The 19,284-nt window shown below is 34.1% G+C and overlaps 4 protein-coding genes across 5 annotated transcripts; 2 read left to right on the forward strand and 2 right to left on the reverse strand.

Annotated features, from left to right (window-relative positions):
* Positions 1 to 176: 176 nt before the first annotated feature.
* On the forward strand, positions 177 to 3,263 carry LOC110668099 (tRNA (guanine(26)-N(2))-dimethyltransferase). Its single transcript, XM_021829192.2, has 6 exons — positions 177 to 787; positions 1,064 to 1,264; positions 1,378 to 1,477; positions 1,929 to 2,129; positions 2,249 to 2,311; positions 2,721 to 3,263. The coding sequence occupies exons 1-6, from the start codon at positions 177 to 179 to the stop codon at positions 2,832 to 2,834; spliced, it is 1,290 nt and encodes a 429-aa protein (XP_021684884.2). The 3' UTR covers positions 2,835 to 3,263.
* A 3,158-nt stretch (positions 3,264 to 6,421) lies between these two features.
* On the reverse strand, positions 6,422 to 8,194 carry LOC110668095 (40S ribosomal protein S26-2-like). Of its 2 annotated transcripts, NM_001405330.1 has the most exon segments (5): positions 6,422 to 6,751; positions 7,363 to 7,496; positions 7,575 to 7,659; positions 7,760 to 7,852; positions 7,953 to 8,194. In NM_001405330.1, coding segments are annotated over 5 exon segments (399 nt in total). In that variant the 5' UTR covers positions 7,956 to 8,194; the 3' UTR covers positions 6,422 to 6,667.
* Positions 8,195 to 8,966: 772 nt separating this feature from the next.
* Positions 8,967 to 12,403, reverse strand: LOC110668065 (superoxide dismutase [Mn], mitochondrial). The gene is given in 6 exon segments (NM_001405331.1): positions 8,967 to 9,312; positions 10,204 to 10,281; positions 10,709 to 10,765; positions 10,888 to 11,013; positions 11,093 to 11,139; positions 12,056 to 12,403. Coding segments are annotated over 6 exon segments (702 nt in total). The 5' UTR covers positions 12,351 to 12,403; the 3' UTR covers positions 8,967 to 9,213.
* A 430-nt stretch (positions 12,404 to 12,833) lies between these two features.
* Positions 12,834 to 18,082, forward strand: LOC110668035 (U-box domain-containing protein 35). Its single transcript, XM_058150864.1, has 11 exons — positions 12,834 to 13,102; positions 14,423 to 14,664; positions 14,969 to 15,093; positions 15,182 to 15,306; positions 15,525 to 15,787; positions 15,877 to 15,934; positions 16,044 to 16,338; positions 16,414 to 16,575; positions 16,649 to 17,053; positions 17,140 to 17,904; positions 18,002 to 18,082. Exons 1-11 carry the CDS (start codon positions 12,834 to 12,836, stop codon positions 18,080 to 18,082), a joined length of 2,790 nt encoding a protein of 929 aa, XP_058006847.1.
* Positions 18,083 to 19,284: the final 1,202 nt, after the last annotated feature.

The raw sequence follows: 19,284 nt of genomic DNA on the forward strand, positions 1-19,284 counted from the left end.
AACGTTACCCAACAACTCTAAAACACCTCCAAAGTGGGATTGATCATGACGTGGCAAAATCTGGATGGATGTCAAATCTTTTGATCAAAAGATGATCAAAAGCATCTGGACCGTTCTTTTATATAGCCAAATAACTTAACTCTTCTAAAATCACCCTATCCTTCAATTTTCCCGCCATGTCAATTATCACCCCTAAAACCCTAACCCCTTCTCCATTTCTTCGAAAACCCCAAAACCCTAATCCGAACCCCAAATTTCGAAGCTTTAAACCCCAAGTTTACCAATTTCATTGCATATGCGAGCGCCAAACCGAAAGGGGTATCGAGTTCGAGACGGGAGAGACTTTCTTTCGCCATGAAAGTGCCAAAGGCCGGGACTTAGGGATTCTGGCCGCAGCTTTCTACAAGCAATCAAAAGGAAGATTACGGGTCCTGGACGCAATGTGTGGCTGTGGAATCCGGTCTTGTCGCTATTTACTCGAAGCCAAAGCGGATTTTGTGTTGGCAAATGACGCAAATGACGAGTACAGAGGAGTTATTTTAGGGAATTTGAAGAAAGTGGAGAGGGGCTTTGGCGATGCGAGGAGATGGGCTGTTTCGCATTTTGATGCAAATAGAGTCTTGACGGAATGTTACTTGCAGAGGGATTTTTTCGACTTGATTGATATCGATTCGTTTGGGAGTGATTCTTTGTTTTTGAGGTCTGCAATGAGTACTTTGAAATTGAATGGATTGCTTTATCTTACTTCCACTGATGGGTACTCTTCAGGTGGTCACCGGCCTTATTGGTGAGCATTTGAAGTTTGCATGCCTTGTAGAAATGAACTGCTGACTTGATGTTGTTTGTTCTCTTGTGATTTGGACACTACACTCATTGTTATGTTTATGGTCTCATCAGAGGACTACACATTTTATTGCCAATAGTCGTTACCACATTTCTCATGGAATTACCTTAAAATCAGATGCTTCTTAGGATTTGGCTACGAGTTAACATTTTTTGAATGGGTTTTGTAATTTGTTGGTCCTGAGTATTATAGTTAAAATTTTGTATTTCTGTGGTCTAGTTCCTTAGCTGCATATGGAGCATATGTACGCCCTATGCCTTGTTCCAATGAGATTGGTTTGCGAATGCTTATAGGTGGGGCTGTGCGGGAGGCATCTCTGCTGGGCTATCATGTCACCCCACTTTTTTCATACTATTCGTATCATGGACCAGTTTTTAGGGTCATGCTCCAAGTAAATCGAGGGAAGGAACATGAGAACAGGTTTGTTTTTCTTCAATGTTTTAATTGTGTTGGTGGGGTTATAGTTTTATGAGTTCGATTGTGTATATTGGTGTTGATACTTAAAAAGGCTGTGTCTTTACCATTTATGATAGGCATTATGGGTTCATCAGCTACTGCAACCAATGTGGAAATACTCGATCATTTTCATGGGAAGAGCTTGGTCAAATTAGTTGTTCTTGCAGCAGCAATAAGGTATATTTTCAGTCTAAGGGTGCGTTTGGTACAAGATTAACAAGAGTTAATTATAACTTTTGTAACTTTTAATCCCTTATAAGTATTTTTTAGATATTTAAAAAGACTAGTTAACTTTTTACTTCATTGATATTTATATTCTTTTGAAGGGTTAAATGATAACCTTGGGGGGACTACATGAATAATTATCCTCCTGAAAGTTTAAAATTTATAAAGTAGCATTTAACGTTAATTTTTTAATTTTCTATTAAACACACTCTAAGACATTATTCTCTTTCAAGATAATATGATCTTAAATTTTTCTTTGTTACTCTTTCTTCCTGTTGGTACTGGTGCACTGCTGTTTTCTTGCTAGCTCTTGGTATTGTGGATGAAAGTACAAGACTCTCATGCATTGTTAGCTCTGCATACAATTAAAGGATATGCTAACATTTTTTATCTGGTTTTTCAGGTTTGTAGTCCGGTTACTGTTTCAGGACCCCTATGGACAGGACCTCTTCATAGTGCTACCTTCATCACAGAAATGTTAAATTTAGCTGAGCAATGGGGATGGATGGGAAACAGTGCAGGAGCTGATCTGGATAAACTTTTGAGACGGATGTTAGATGAAAGTGACCCCAGTTTACCTTTTGGCTACATTAAAATGGATGAGGTCTTCATGTGAATCCCTTTTCCATTCATGTTGTTTGTTTCTGTCAATATGCTGCATTGGGCAAATTTATATGTACATTTCAAGGAAGATTTTGTTATTTATCCCATTAATCATTTCAGATGGCAAGCCGTGCAAAAATTAATTCACCTCCGTTGAAGACCATGATGACCACCCTCCTCGAGGTAGGCTGCTTCCTCTATAACATTTCATCATGATCAGGCATGAGGCTTTATAGGACATATACTGCTGCATGAATAGGGAGCTCTGTTCAACTTCACCTCATTTTGAATGATTTTGAGACCCAATAGATTCTTGCTTAATTCTATGCTTTTACTGATAAAAGTTTAAAATACAATGAAAAGAACATCTTTTTCCTACGAATCCTGAAGCTTATTTTATTTTCATAATTCCCTGTCATGGGTGTCAGAAAAAGAAAGATCTGACTTAGCATTTTCACACTTCACTCAGATACAAATTTCATTAGTAACAGCATTTTCACACTTCACTCAGATACAAATTTCATTAGTAACCTCTTTGTCCCCATTAAATAATTTCCCAAGAGTAACAGCCTGGTGAATTTGGTTTTTATAGGAGGGCTATGCTGTTAGTCGGTCGCACATTGCTTCCAACGCAATCAAGACAAATTGTCCCATGGCGGAATGCATAAGGATTGCAAAGGAGCTACGGGGTGTTGACAAATTTTGATGCAAAGCTATTTTAGAGCAGGCATACTTACCATAGCTGGGGGAGAAATGTTGTTCATGACATTGAAAATGCTTAATAGAAAAGATGGTGTCGATTCTCTCACATTGGTTGAGTGTAAACTTGGTAAGCAAAGATGATATTTTGTATTTGCATGTAATGTTATGTTCTTTCTACTTGAAGGTCGATAATACTTTTTAGCAACACATTGATTCAATAGTAAGTTGTTTAGAAACACTTACTATGAGAGTTAAATCGATTCAATGTGTTGAATGCAATAATGATACCCCAATACATCTTACCAATAGTATGAGATAGACAAATTATCTACCATGGAAAAAAGGAAGAAGATGAAAAAGGTGAGAAGGTTGGGAATGCTGAGTGTAACTGAAGAATCAAAATATCAAATACCATTCTTTTTCCTGCACAAAATTATGTTCTTTTTCCCATTTTTGCATTTTTTTCTATATTATCATTCAAAACAAGGAGAAGCATGTTGTACACTCGATTCAGCACCAAAATATGCTAAACTTGACGCATTTTTTTTCAAAAAAAAAAAAATCAACTTTTTTACACTTATCCCTGCATGCCTCAAGTCTATATAATATATGAATATATGAAAGAGGGTGAACATTAAGATTTTTAAAAAAGCCCTTCATTATTTTTATTATTTACAGTCATTATTTTTTATTATCTAATTAATTTTAGAGTTTATATAAATTTGAAATTTTTAATCTTATTTGTATTTAAATTCTACTTAATTAAGTTTTTTTATAATTCAAAATGTTTATTTATATTTACAAAATTAAAGATTCTATATCTATATAATATACAAATGTGTGAAGGGAGAGGAGAATATTGACTTTATTTAAATTGCCCTTCATTACTTATAGTATTTATAATTATATTTTTTGTTATTTAATTTAATTTTAAAATTTACATAAATTTAAAATTTTTATAACTTAAAATTTAATGATCTATATAATTTTAAAGTTTATATAAAACTAAAATTCTTAATTCTATTTGTATTTAAATTTTACTCAATTAACTTTTTATTACAATATAATTCAAAATAAAATTTTATAAAAATACTATCACTATTTATATTATTTACAAAAGTAGAAAGTATTTTATTTATATGAATAACTTTTTAATGAACCTCAATGAATTTTTTTATCTCTATCTTAATTATAATTATTTATGGAAAAATATTTTAATATAATAATATTTAAATTTATGCAAAAGAACAAGAAAAAAAAATTTATCAACCAAACATATGAATTATATTATTAATTTTTGAAGTTTTTTTTTTCTTAATTTAATTTCTTATAAGTCATTAAAAATTATTTCATATAAAGTAAATTCATATTTTTAATTATAGATATATTTCTAAAATAAATTAATATTTTTAATTTCATATATATATATATATATATATATATATATATATATATATATATATATATATATGCAACAATAGAAATATTATAAAAAATTAATATTTTTTGATTCATAAAAAAAAAGTAACTATAATATGTGATATAGAATAAAATTATATGAATTTAAAATTTTTAAATAATATATAATTACGCATGTAAAACAAATTATATATACATAAGAAAAAAATTTAAATAGATAAATATATATTATTTAAAAAATTGAGTTTAATTATAAAATTAATATAACTAATAGGATGATTAAAATTTAAAATACTAATTTTTTTTATTTTAAAATGATATGTTATTAAAATTTAAAAATATTAATGTTTGTAAATATAAAAAATATAATAATTTTTTAATATTATAATCTTATTTTAACTTGACAAATAATAAATACGTATAAAAAAATTAAAAATAATATTTAAAAAAAAAGAATTATTATTTTAATTTAATAAATTAATATTTAAATATAAACATGAATCGATATTTGATATAGAAATAATTTAATTAAAAATAATAATATACTAACATTAATATTATTTATTCTATTAACATAGATTTTTTTATATAAAAAAAATTTAATTATTAATTTATTAGTGTTAATATATTTATCAATTTTATTTTAAAGGTTTTTGATAATATAAAATTATGTAAAATATTATATATCAAATAAAAATTAATAATATTGATATTTATTAATATGAATGTTTACAATTAATTTTAGCAAATATAATTAAAATAATTAAAAATAAAAAAAATTAACATTATATAAAATTATATCAAATTGAATTTATTTTATTATTATATATATAAATTCTTAAATAAAGTTGAAAAAAGTTTAAGTTTTTACGTTAATTATATACCTTTTATAAAAATTATAAAATATTAAAGGTTAATTAGTCTTGTAAACTCAATACTTCATTATTAAAAAATTTAACACGAAAATATATAAATAAAAAAATAATAAATAATTAAATTTATATATTTATAAGGCACTAATAATAAAATTATATTACAATAATAAATTTTTCATAATAAATTTCACTTTTATAATATTTATTTTCATTAATATACTTTCGTCTTCGTTAATTTAATCTAAAAAACATAAGTACATATACATGTCATGATAAACGAAAAGTAATTATATTATCATAATAATAATTAATATATTATAATAATATTATATTATATAAAAAATTAATAAAAAATTTTATATAAAAATATTAAAATTACAAATACATACTATATGACAGTTTTGAAAAAAAAAATAGTTACCATAATTATACTCTCTAATCAAAATTCTTTAAAAAATAAATTGATAAATTAAAAGGGCAGCATTTCTATAACATCTACTTGATTTCTACGCCGCTGTCCCCCACAGCCTTAAACTTCCATGCTTCCTTCAGCTCCCTCGTAATTTTGGTCCTCACGTGCAGTCATTGCTGCTCCTACTGTTAATGGGGAAATCTCTCCCTGGTTCTAGCTATCCGTCTACTCGAAGCCTGTTCATTTTCTTACCGTTTCTTTACATTTTTTCGCACGCCATGACAACTATTGCGCTCTCCAGAAATTAAGTTTTAAATACAGAGAATTATTCTATTATACTTATTGTCATTTGATTTGTGTTTGCTTCAATGGTTTACTTTTTGCGATCATTATTATATTGTTTTGCTTTGTGTTCGAGAGTGATTTGGAATTGACATTCTAAAATAATTTATCAAGTACTGAGACAGAGAGATGGAAGGAGAGGGGGTTAAGAGACTAGAGAGAAACAAGAGAGAAACCACAACAGAGGGAGGAAGAGGAGGAAGGGTTCAACTGGGGAGAGGAAGGGGGAACAGACGTTTTTCTTTTTCAGACTGCAAAATAACTCCATCGATGTGCCAATCTTCAAGCCAAATTGCATGCATTCATTATATGTATGAGAACAATATTGAGTTACTCAGATTATCAAAGAAGCGAAATTGCAGCATAGCTAGCAAGAACTAAATACTACCAGTTTAGATATCCTAGAAACAATATCAATCTCTCCCAATTCCTCCCTATCAATGGGTGTGGTAAAATGCTTTCTGAACACATTACCACCCAAGCATTGCCCCAAAGACTACAAATTTTCCCTAAAAAATAAAGTTAAAAATGCAGAAGCCAACATAGCCACTGAATCTATCATTAGATTATATAAGGGAAAAACCTGTTATTGGAATGCCCAGCCATAAAGTAGAAAATCAAGTGATCTCAAAAAACATTCTCATCAACCAAAAACTTTCAAGTTCTTAAACATATATAATCCTTAATAGATCTAGCAGGTCCAAATTTAAGAGTGAAATTTCAAGACATTCCTTCGATAATCCCAGGAGTAACTTCTTGACAAAACATCAAACAGAATAAATCAAATTCTTAAGCTCTGGCGGCAGCACCAATCCCTGCAGGACGAATTCCTTGACCAGGCTGACCAGGCTGTCCAGGCTTTGGCAAGTCATCCTGAGAAATCGCAACCACAAAAGCAGGAAACAAAATCTTAAAATAATGCATGGAAACAGCCACAACACAAACCCATGTAGACCAAGAACGTCAAACATGGTTCAACATAGAACAAGAAAAACTACAACCTTAGAATACTCAACAGTATATATCAAGGAATTACAAACCAAGGAAAAGGAACAAGGAGACAGAGCAGGACATAAATCAGCTAAAAGATATGATTATTCATGTATAAATATCTGAATCCTATAATCAAATGAAATAGGCACTAGGCAAACAATTGTCCCATAAGTAGATAGCTATTGCATTCAGCTATACATCAGAATGTAATAGAAATCAGAGGCAACCAGTAAATACACTTGTAACTTTCAGGTTAAAATAAGTATATGGATTAACTTTATTGTCCAATTTTGAGATTCAACAGAAAACTGGTAGCATCAGAAAGCAACCAAGACAGTAATAAAGCAAGGACCTAAGAATAGAAGACAATGGTTAATCCCACAACAACAACAGCACTTGACACGCTATACTACAAACTTCACCGTAAATTAAATTAGATTGAAGGAAGAAAAAAAAAATATAAACAGAAAAGAAAACGAAAAAATTAGTACCCTGCGCCTGAGGAAGCGCTGTGGCGGCTCACGGTTCCTGCGCTCAGAGCGAGAGCGAACCCTCACAACTCTGGAGTGAATGGCACATGAAACACAGTACTGCATCTTCACATACAGCTTGGGAAGTACATATCCTGCATAATCATTCAAATCAAACCATAAATCTTTAAATAAACAACAAATAGCTATACAAAGGAGGAAGAGAGAGATACCATCATAAACGCAGGAATCCTGAACGTCCCTCACAGCAGCTTGCTCAACGATGTTTCTCACAAGAAATCTCTTGATTGCTTTATCCTTTAGGTGTTATCAAAAATTCAAAAGCCAGACATAAATCACAAATTTGAAACAAAATCAAATTAATGTCTAGATGAAGGATTTAGAAAACAGTGAATACCTTGGGGCAGCACTTGCCGCAGTTGGAACAGCGGATGAACTTGACGTGTCCTCGGCCGTGCTTGTTACGGCCGCCATTCCTACGCTTGAATGTCTGCAAAAACGAAAAAAAACAAAAAAGGAAAAAAAAATTGTGAGAGATTGAGATTGAGATTGAGAATGAGGCGGGATGGAAGAAGAAAGATCTAGCTCACCATGGCTGTCGGTGGTTGAGATGGTGGTGTTTCCCAGAAGAGAATTGAAGGATCTGAGCGGGCTGCTGCTAGGGTTTTTCCAATGGATCAGAGAATGGCTTAGGAGACTTTTATAGGGCAGAGACAGAGTAGCATATTTTGAGAGAATTTGTATTTGACAACACTATTTTGTTTTTTATTTTTAACTTTGTACCCTTCCATTTGGCATAATTACTGAATTACCCAGTATCCCTTTTTTTTTTTGCCCAAATAATAATTAATATTTAATTTTCTTAATTTTAGTTTGTCAATAATAAAAATATGAATTATTAAGCTATATAGAGTTCGCTAAATATTTTATTTTTATTTTGATGTATTTATTTTTTTATTTTTCACTTTTTTTTTCTCCATGTTTTTGTTACAAAATAGATGAGTACATGTAAATTATTTTTTATGTTGGTTTTATTGGCATTTAGAAGATTATGACGAAAATAGGGATTAATTGAGCTTTGATGTAACTTTGATGGGTCAAATTAATTAGAAATAAAAGTTAAGGAGAGTGGGAATGTATGCATACACACGCGATCCAACTCAAAACCAGTCCATAATTCTAACAATTTCCTCAAGTCTATGCCTAATAAAAATAACAATTTTTGTTGAGATTGGGGCAAATTCAAAAGGAGAAGTGTCCTCGTTGACGCTGGGTAGCCTAGGAGAGAAAACGCCCATCGTAGAAAGATAGAAAGAAATAAACGTTCATAAAAAATTAGTTAGAAAACATTGTTTTAATTTGGAATTATCATGCTGTTCCCCTCTTATGCTCGTCAACAATCCGAATAATGCTCCCTTTGCAATCATATTCATTCATCGTTGCATTAATCATCAAACTGTTAAAAGATAAACAAACCATTTTGTGAAGAATCCCGAGGAAACTATCATCCGACCTGAACATGGTGTTACAGGAATCAGGGCAATCTGAAACTCCCTTCAATTAGCAACCAAATTGTAGTCAAAAGATCCCAAAAATAAAAATTCAAAAAAAAAAACACCATTAAAGGGAGTATAGAATGTCTAATGATGGAACCAACATAGAACAAATGAACAAAAACGCAATAATGTTCCAGTTCTCGTCCACTGGATATGCCAGTAAATAGCCCATTAGAACAAAGGGTAACAGGGGAAAATCGAAAGTCAATACATCAACACATTACACATCATTTCATTTTATTCCATCTTTGAACCGGGCCTAAAAAGCCACTTCCATCATGGGATGGAAAGCACTCTAAGAAGAAGGGCATTCTTTGGCATACACTTCACTTGCATACTTCCAATTCATTACTTTCCATATGTTCTTTAGATAGTCTGGTCTGACATTTTTGTACTGCAGCATGAGGAATAACAAAAAATCCAAGTCACTGACAAATTCAAAAGCAGATTAAAGATCACAAATTTATATTTGGAGAAAGGGAGCAAATAGCAAATGAGTTTCAGACTCAAAGTGCAATATCTTTTGCTTCTATAAGTGTTCCATGCAAACCATACAAATCAATATCAACACAGGGGGGAGAGAGAGAGAGAGAGCGCTTAACCTAACCCAACTAGAACTACTAGTACGCAAACACATTCTCGAAGTTAGGCATGTTAAGACAAAGGCGACACTAGAGAATAATCTGCCTTTGATCACTTGTCATGAATATTTCAACGTCATGGCGTAAGAAATGGCCGCCATTGACAAGTAACCTTAACATGCCATGTAAATGTTCAGCATGGCTCTGAACTATGAAAGTAAGTTGTGCTCTTTAGTTTGGCCTGCAATCAAGTGCTGCATTGCTATTCCACACAAGCTAAGATTAATTTCAATTCCAAGGCTCCAAAATAAGCAACAGTTCATTTTACCAGTCAAAATAAATTATTAACCCTTGGCATTAATGTTGTCCAAGGCATATTAGAAATTTTCACCCGTCGCATAAAATGGATGACAATTTTACTTTGTAACACTATGTCCCTCATAGATTTTAATTATCTAAATGCTTGATAAATGCTAATGAAAAGCGTTAGCTTCATTAAACTAAAATTATAAGACATTCTAAAGCAAGTAGCAACCAAAGCAATACTGATAAATTTTGAAGGTGCTGAAGGTCACCAAAAAGTAAAGGATCATCAATAATATAATTAAACCATCTAATAACACATCATTTTATTCATCAAAAACAAAAAAGAATCTAAACATCACAAAGAAACCATACTGAACAATTTAAAGACAGAAGTTCACCTGTAAGTAGTATGCATGCTCCCAAACATCAATACCAAGCAAAGGAACTAAAGTTGGTCCTTTAGTTACCAATGGATCCTGTGACAAGAACCACAACCAAACTAGGTCAACATTACAGCACAATAATAAATTTCCAGCGGCAGAAAGGCTAAAAAGATTTGACATCATCAGATGCAGGAAGTTCACCAGATCTGTAGATAACTTGAGGACCGAAGATATTGAAATTAGTCCTAGATAAGATTCATGCTCACATGTATCATGATAATGGCCAACTCTAAAAATTACACAAGGGATTTGTGGAGCTCATACACCTCATTATTGTATAATGAATCCTTATGAAATCAAGAGGTTTCACAGTGATATAGCATCCTCAGTTCTTATATGGAATCCAAACAGTTAACGGTGTATTATCCATGGCTAAAAGTTTAAAGTAGCAGGACATGAGAAGTGCAAGAAAACTCATTAATCACCACAAGTTGAGTTTACAACAATATTATGAAGTTACCTGGTTTGCAGTGGTCTCAACCACAAGCTTCTTCAATTCTTTGTCCAAGGCAAGCCACTATCAAGATCAAATATTGCCAAAGGAAAAGGCAAAAATGAATAAACTGATAAAACCAGTCTATCGGATATAAACAGAAACAGAAAACCATTGATTAATATTCAACAAACTGAATAACTTACCACCCATCCAGATCCTTGCAGCGCAGCACCTTCTGCATTCATTAATTGTATCAACTTTTCCAGTGAGCCAAAATCTGCGTCAATAGCCCAACCAAGGGAACCATGCGGGAGTTCACCACCTCCTTCCTGTCATGCATGAAGTGTTAGGCAGGGAATTAAAAAAATGGAGCTAAATAAATAAATATCAATAGAATAATAGACTTACACGGACGGGGGCAAGATTCTTCCAGAAAATGGAGTGGTTGACATGACCTGAAAGTTAAACTATTTGTCATAAGTTAAACAAAGTGAAGGACACCAGTGAAGCAACATTAAAACTTTGACCATCACAATCAGTTTTGCCTAAATAAAGACACAGCAGCAGGAAGACAAAAGGCAAGATATACAAAACTGAATTATTTTAGCTAGCAATCTGCACTCAAGACTACCTCAACACAATATCAGAAGTTCCATTTGCATTGTTTTATTGTGAAAGAAATCCAAGAACAGTAAATCTTTCCCATTCTAAAATAGAAGACAGCTGTTACGATCCCACATCGCTTGGAAACAACCTTGGTGAAAGGTTAATAAGCCCTTATACGCAAGCCAGTTTTTAAGTCCTTGTATGCAAGCCAGATATGAGTTCTACCTAGGTGGTTCACATGGTTCAATTCAGCCAGCGACTCGTCAATGGTTCATACCAATTGGTATCAGAACCACAGAGTGGTGACGGCGACTAATCAAAGGTTCATATCAATTGGTGTAGCCGATTGGTGGCCCTCAGAGTGGTGAGGTCCAATGTGTAGGTGCTAGCCGTGACCAAAGTGGCCGGCTCTTTGAGTATCAATATCATGTTATTCTTCGTGATCGGATATCATGTTGCTCACTTGAATCTAGTCAATTAATGTACAATCGAATCCACTTCCATTAAGTATCAATTTCTGCTACCATCAATTGAATGCGAATAATAATCAAGATAATTAAAAACGTCAAGTCAAGCAAATCTTGCTCTGATAAAGCAACACTATAATTTTTTTTCACAATAAAGTCCAATAATACTCCTCAAAAACACTTTAACAACTATATAAGCTAAAATTGCTCCCGATGATCAAATTTCCCATCAAATAATCAAACAAAACAGCTCAAACAAAAAGAAATAAGCAATCGATGATGGAAGGAGGAAACGAACCTCCACCGTTGAACTTGATGGCGCTCTGCAACTTGACGACGGCAGCAGAATCGCCCTTCTCTATAGCGTCGTTGAGTTGCTCGAGAGCCTTGTTGTAGTTAGTAATATAAGTCTGGTGGTGTTTCTGGTGATGCAGCTGCATTATCTCGCCGCTAATCGCGGGCTCCAGGGCACCATAGTCGTAAGGGAGATCGGGGAGAGAGAAGGTCTGCAATCCCCGCAGTTGCCCTAGCCCTGTGGCGGCCTTGAAGGCTGAGGGTAGGTTCTTTCGGGTCACTAGAGATCGCAGAGCCATGGATTTGTCGAAGGATTCTGTGGTGCGGTAGGGGAAGAAAGAAATGCTAGTATATATAAAACCACAGCTCCTGCTTTTCTCTTTGCGACGTCACGAGACACGCCAGGTCATCTTAGGGTAGCGGCTAGCTGGCTCGTTGGCGACCGTTTTACTCTTCGCCGCATAAAACCGTGGGCCTAAACTAGTCCAATCAATCTTAACTGTATTATCAGTGTGCTTGGAGTATTGGTAATAGCCATGGCCATGGGCTGGTTTTGGATTGAAATCGATGTTTAGGGTCTGATTAGAAGATGAATCGAAATTGGATATGTTGATCACAGTTTTAGCAGGTTTTGTCGCATTTTTGTTCAGTTTGACCAATTCAACGCCAATATGGTTTGCTAAATGTTGACCTGAGGCGATCTTAGATTTGACCTGAACCCATCTTAATCCGATTCAATAATTGAATCGGCCCTGGCTAGGCCTAGGTGGTGGTATCAAGTAATGTTCCTATCGTGTGGCCTCTCACAAGCAAGTGTGGCTGCAATGGGAATCCTCATTCAAACAACAGGTTTGCTTTATCTAGTTCCTTACTCTTTAGGCTTGGGTTTGTCAACCCGTGTTGGGCAAGATTTTGGGGCTGGGCAACCTGCACAGGCAAAGGGCTACCATTATATGACCCGTTGTGGCATTTGTTTGTGGAGTATTGGCCTTTGCTTTCACAATTGCGGTGAAAATTTGGTGGGGACAGATACATACGAAGGAGCAGCTAGGTTTGACATCGCTTGCCTTGCCTACACTTGGAGCTTGCGAGCTATGCAACTGTCCCCAAATAGTTATAAACTTTGGTGCATCCTACCTAATTGGTTTACTAGTTGGAACACCATTGGCTTTCTAACTTGAGATGAAATTTATAGGTGATGGGCTTTGAAACTGTTACTTTATTAATAATATAGATCTCATTTTCATGAGCTAAGAGAACCTACATGGATCTCATTTTCATCAGCGAAGAGGACTTACAAAACAAAGAGACTCTCAAGTTAGAGGGGGGTGGGAAAAGAAAAGAAACTATTATTCTTCTTTATCTAATCCTCTTTATAAGTAAATAATAACATTTTATAGAGAATATTTCTTAGTGAGGCATATACTTTAATTAATTCTTGTATAACGACTATGATTATTGATCATGATGAGTCTTATGTGAATCCCATCACAATCAATGATTAGAATGCGTTCATTGTATATACAATAATTTTAATATCTTAACTTGTACTAATTATATCCTATACTAATTAAATTACCAATTAGAATTTATATTTTTCAACTTCTAATAATTATATCATATCATTGGCATAACATGACAGTTGACGTGTCTTTTCTGTTAGTGAAATAACGATTTTATTAATAATAGGGTGAAATTGGTAAGAGTTAAAATATTTAAAATTTAATTAATAATTTTTATAATATAGAGTAGAATTATAAAAATTTAAAAAATATAAGATTTTTTTAGCATTTATCTCAAAATATAATTCAAACTAGTATAAGGTTGTTTTCTTGTAACTCACCTCAACTAGTTTAATTACGTCTATTAAGTTAATTAATGATTTCTTTTTATTGCTAAATTAATTAGAGCTAAAATGGAAATACTTTGTTTATATAGATTTTCCAATTGAGGAATTCATCCCATAAAAAGGAAAAAAATTAGTTGAAGTCCAATAAAATTATGAATTAATTCAATATTATTACAGTAAATAACTCTTAAGAGTTAGCTCAGTTTGTAAACGAGTTTGTTCCCCACCTTATTGATCAGAGTTTAGGTTTGATCTCAGTATGCAAAAGCTGGTCTCATAGTAGTCTAGCCATATATACTAACAAAAGGAAGAGAAGGTGGGAAGGATAATTATGAGGTTGTTTTTACCGTTACATAAAAATTCTGGACAGAATCAACAATCTTAACACGACAATTAATTAATAGACTCCATGTTATGGACAGTGGAGAGAAGGCAAAGAATTTGTTGAGTTGGTTATAAATAAGGAGACAATAAGGGGCAGCCATTATTAGACACCTTCATTTCGTTGTTGATACTGTTCAGATATAAAGCTTCATTTTCCGGGATTGTTGCTAATTCTGCGTTCTTTCGGCCAGGAATATTTTCGGGGAGAGGAAAAGGAAGGGAAAATATGGTCAGAAAGAATGCAGAAAAGGGAGAAGAAAGTGTTGCAGTGGCCATAGGCAAGGACAAAGGGAGCCAATATGCCCTTAAATGGGCTGTTGATCATCTTCTCAGCGTAGGCCAATTTGTCACACTTCTTCATGTTAAACAAAAGGCCCCACGTATGGCTTTTCTTTCATCTATAAACATTTCATGCCACTAACAATTAACTAAACTACAAAAGAAAATTTTCCATTTTCTTTATACATGTTTCTCAAACCAAAAACAAAAACGAAAGGATCAAATTATTTCTTCACCGGAAATCGAAAGAATTCTTATAAACAAAAACCTTTTTGCTTGTCGTTAACTTGCTTATTAATGGTTTCCTTATTAAGGAGAATTGCTGCTGCTGATGATGTCTTAGATACGTATGAGGTTTACATTTGTTATCCAAAAGAACTTAATTTTTCCCATTACCCTTTGCAGCTACAGTGGGAGCTAATGCTTCCATTACAGATGCTAGTGAGATTTCAACAACACATAGCAAACAACTTGAATCTGAAGCCAGGGAATTATTCCTTCCATTCCGCTGTTTCTGCACGCGGAAGGATGTAAGTTGCTCTGTTTCTTTGTTCATTCATATTCTCCCGTCACATAATAAATCTACTCTTGTAACCTGATCATTTATCTTTCGTGCAGATAAGATGTAATGACGTTGTAGTAGAGGATGTTGATATATCCAAAGCAATAATAGACTATGCTGCTTCTCATGTGATAGAGACCTTGATACTTGGAGCACCAACAAGGGGAGGCCTACTCGTCAGGTATACCATTTATGAGGTTTAGCTCATAACAATCATTTATCAGACATTTGTTGGCAGGACCTTCAAATGAAAAACAAACAAGAAAATAAATGAATGGCAAAACATCAATCAGATGCTCTGCTCTAAACAGCAACTTCTATTTTTTATTTGATATATCTTACAATCCATACATCAGTTCTACAGTACCATACAATCTCAATAAGCACTTCTATTTGAATGAAGGGTTCTGATGTGACTATGCAAATACTAATTATATCCTTTTGCCACAGAAAATTGAAGACAACAGACATCCCAATCACTGTGTCAAAAGCTGCACCGGACTTCTGCACAGTATATGTCATCAGCAAAGGAAAGGTTCATTCTGTACGGTCTGCTAGTGCTCCACCACCTGCAAAACCTCCACCTCAAATTCAGTTGCCTAACATACGCAACCATATTCCTGCTTCAGTTGATGTACATCTGACTGGCCAAACTCCCAGAGGTTTGCTTTTGTAACTCGCCTCATCCTTCTTCCCATTTTAACTGGGTTTTGTCATTGCTCACATGAGTTTATGTCAATCTCTTTAACAGCCTCAGAGAGGTCATCATATATGTCAAATGGCTTCCAAGAAGACTCAGATATGATCAAGTAAGTTCAACAGAAAGGTGTGATTAACAATTTATAGTTAATAGAGGCTACTTCTAACATCTAAAATGGAACCCCGATGAGAGGACTAACCTGATAACAATTCAAACAGGTCACCATTCATTAGAAATAAAGGTTCAATGGGCAAATCATATGACCCTTACCAACCAGAAATGGATATAACATATGTGAGCAGTGGAACGCCATCCAGCAATCGCTTGTTTCCATCTTTCCATGACAATTCAGAATCTGTAATGAGCCCCCAGAGCGCAATTGGCAATGACTATGACTGTAGAAGCTTTGGGTCAACGTACTCGGCATGCTCATCAATAGACACTGGTTTGCAGCATAATTACTCATGCAGCTTACAAGACAGGGGGCAAACATCATGGTATTCACACAACATGGTATGGACACTGCACACAGTCAGAGAGAAGGACATAAACATCCACCAATACACAACAATTTCTTTGATTTAATTATTTAAGACATATAATCCAATTGAAGACAAAACTAATGCTTCAATTATTCAAAATTTACAGGACGATGTGGAATCTGAGATGAGGAGACTCAAACTAGAGTTGAAGCAAACAATGGGCATGTACAGTTCAGCATGCAAGGAGGCATTTTCAGCAAAACAGAAGGTATTGATAAAATCAACCATATGTTATACAAAGAATTTTAATGAAAAATTAAATTCTGATAAAATTTCCTCAGACTAGGGAATATCAACATTGGAAATTTGAAGAACAACATAGATTTGATGAGACACGAATTGCAGAGGAAGCTGCATTGGCACTAGTAGAGAAGGAGAAAGCAAAGTGTAAGGCAGCCCAGAAACTTGCTGAGCTGGAAGCACAAAAGAGAATAAGTTTAGAAATGAAAGCTCTCAGAGACTCTGAAGAGACAAAGGCAAGGGAATCTTGGGTGCCAAGTGATGTTAGGTACCGAAGATACTCGATTGAGGAAATTGAAACAGCAACAAAGGACTTCTCAGACTCTTTGAAAATTGGGGAAGGAGGTTATGGCCCAGTTTACAAGTGTTACCTAGATCATACAGAAGTTGCAGTTAAAGTTCTACGTGAAGATGCAGCTCAAGGAAAGTCACAGTTTCAGCAAGAGGTTCAAAACTTTGCTCATGAGTGTTAGGCTTTCTTCAAAATGACAGACATTTTAATCTCAATTATAATATCCAAAAACTCTTGCAGGTTGAAGTATTGTCCTGCATTCGGCATCCAAACATGGTTCTCCTCCTTGGAGCCTGCCCAGAGTATGGTTGTCTGGTCTATGAACACATGGCTAATGGCAGCTTAGATGATCGTCTCTTCCAGCGAGGAAATACCCCACCTCTTCCTTGGCAAGTAAGATTCAGAATTGCTGCAGAGATTGCCACGGGCCTTCTTTTCCTCCACCAAACCAAGCCAGAACCTTTGGTGCACCGTGACCTAAAACCTGGCAATATTTTGCTTGACCGCAATTTTGTCAGCAAGATAAGTGATGTTGGCTTGGCAAGACTTGTCCCTCCATCTGTAGCTGATAGTGTCACTCAATATCACATGACATCAGCAGCAGGAACATTTTGTTACATTGATCCAGAATATCAGCAAACTGGAATGCTAGGAACAAAATCTGATATTTACTCACTTGGTATTATGCTTCTACAAATAATAACAGCCAGGCCACCAATGGGTTTAGCTCATCTAGTTGAAAGTTCCATTGAGGATGGAACTTTTTTTGAGGTACTTGACCCAGCTGTCCCTCAATGGCCTGTAGAGGAGACCTTGAATTTGGCCAAATTAGCTCTTCAATGTGCAGAACTAAGAAAGAAAGACAGACCAGATCTTGGGAAGGTCATATTACCTGAACTTAAAAGATTGAGAGCACTTGGAGAAGAAAACATGCCCCACCCCATGTTTGGAGGTATATTTAGCACAAGAAGCCCAACCAATCACAGTCATACTTCGTCACTTCAAGTGAGATAATCATCCTGAAAATATTTTCAATTCAATAATTAAAGTCTATTCATTAGATAACTTGTTATTCACACTATATGTGCTTATTTATTGTCAGGAAATGACGATGAGCGATGTACTGTCTGCATCTGATAGCTCAAGCATTTCAAGTTCATCATCTTATGGAGGAAGAAGATGATATTTTACCTCTGGTTGTTACTTCATGCTTATGGTGCATGTGACTGGGCACCAAACTTGAGGAAACTAGTTGAACCTGGGAGTCCAACAGAAAAGAAGTCAGAAGTGAAATTACTTTGTTAATTTTGTCATGCTTGTAATTATTTTTTGTTTCATCTCCAATACTCCAGTGGGTAAAGTTTCAGGTTTTCAGTATAAGGATTAAAATTTGAATTTCAATTGGTTCAGGATTGGGGTAAGGGAGTTAATTTAAGAAGGGAAAGCTACCCCAGTTGTGTAGCTCACTAGTGTACCAGAAAAACTTTTTTGCTCTTTTCATACTTAACAAAGAACAAAGCAATGTGGCAACTATGATTAGCTTTGGTTTAGGTGATTTTCTGTAATTATTGTGATTGAGATTGATTGTAAAAGGGACAAGTTTCTGAAAAATAGTTGATGCATCTGTAATTATTTTGGTGAAAACAGAAAATCAAAAGAGGAGAAGAAAAGGTTGGCTTCACATCTGTAGATTTAGGCACCATTGTTGTGTTACTTGGGTCTCAGATAAGAAATGAATAGTTACATGCATGATGTTGGTTATTCATCAGCTGCTTCTCGCTCAATAGCGGAACACAAGATAATAATAATAATAATAATAATAATAATAATAATAATAATAATAATAAAAGAAGATCACCCTGAGTCCCTTTCCATTCTTCTCAAAATGCTTAAATAGTCGCTGAAGCTCAATGGGTTGTGAAAGAAAATGTTCTGTATGGCCAAAAAAATTGTGTTATTTCACACTCCTTTCTCTCATTCACCATGGACCTATTACAAACAGCTTTTGTTTCCATAGTAGTTTCCACCAGCCAAATATAATTAATATCATTGTTTTCCCATGACTCTCATAATACCACAATATTTTCAGAACATAATAGATCATATAAGTTGAACCATCACCATGAATGATAGCAGTACAGTACTCACAAAAAATGTTACTAATTGCAGTATTATGCACGCATAAGCTCATGCTAATTTCCTCTAATCCATGAAACCAATTTTTCATCCACACGTCTTCAACATACATAATCTCATGCTAATTTCCTCTAATCTATGAAACCAACTTTTCATCCAAACTTGTCTTCAACATACATTTTTAAGTACTTTTACTTGAATTGAAAAAAAAATAAACACTTCAAAGGCTTCCTTATGTCACATATATTT

Source organism: Hevea brasiliensis, chromosome 8 (genome assembly GCF_030052815.1).
Source record: "Hevea brasiliensis isolate MT/VB/25A 57/8 chromosome 8, ASM3005281v1, whole genome shotgun sequence".
NCBI lineage: Eukaryota > Viridiplantae > Streptophyta > Magnoliopsida > Malpighiales > Euphorbiaceae > Hevea > Hevea brasiliensis.

Excerpts from the sequence above, each read along its gene's own strand:
- LOC110668099 (XM_021829192.2), top strand. The coding sequence starts at position 177 with ATGTCAATTATCACCCCTAAAACCCTAACCCCTTCTCCATTTCTTCGA. Across the intron at positions 788-1,063 it reads GGTGGTCACCGGCCTTATTG|TTCCTTAGCTGCATATGGAG; the intron begins GTGAGCATTTGA and ends TCTGTGGTCTAG. Across the intron at positions 2,312-2,720 it reads TGATGACCACCCTCCTCGAG|GAGGGCTATGCTGTTAGTCG; the intron begins GTAGGCTGCTTC and ends TGGTTTTTATAG.
- LOC110668095 (XM_058150580.1), bottom strand. Across the intron at positions 7,660-7,759 it reads GCGGCAAGTGCTGCCCCAAG|GATAAAGCAATCAAGAGATT; the intron begins GTATTCACTGTT and ends TAACACCTAAAG. Across the intron at positions 6,752-7,362 it reads AGCGCTTCCTCAGGCGCAGG|GATGACTTGCCAAAGCCTGG; the intron begins GTACTAATTTTT and ends GCGATTTCTCAG.
- LOC110668035 (XM_058150864.1), top strand. The coding sequence starts at position 12,834 with ATGTTCCTATCGTGTGGCCTCTCACAAGCAAGTGTGGCTGCAATGGGA. Across the intron at positions 15,307-15,524 it reads AGGGGAGGCCTACTCGTCAG|GAAGGGTTCTGATGTGACTA; the intron begins GTATACCATTTA and ends TTCTATTTGAAT. Across the intron at positions 16,339-16,413 it reads CATGGTATTCACACAACATG|TTTAAGACATATAATCCAAT; the intron begins GTATGGACACTG and ends TTGATTTAATTA.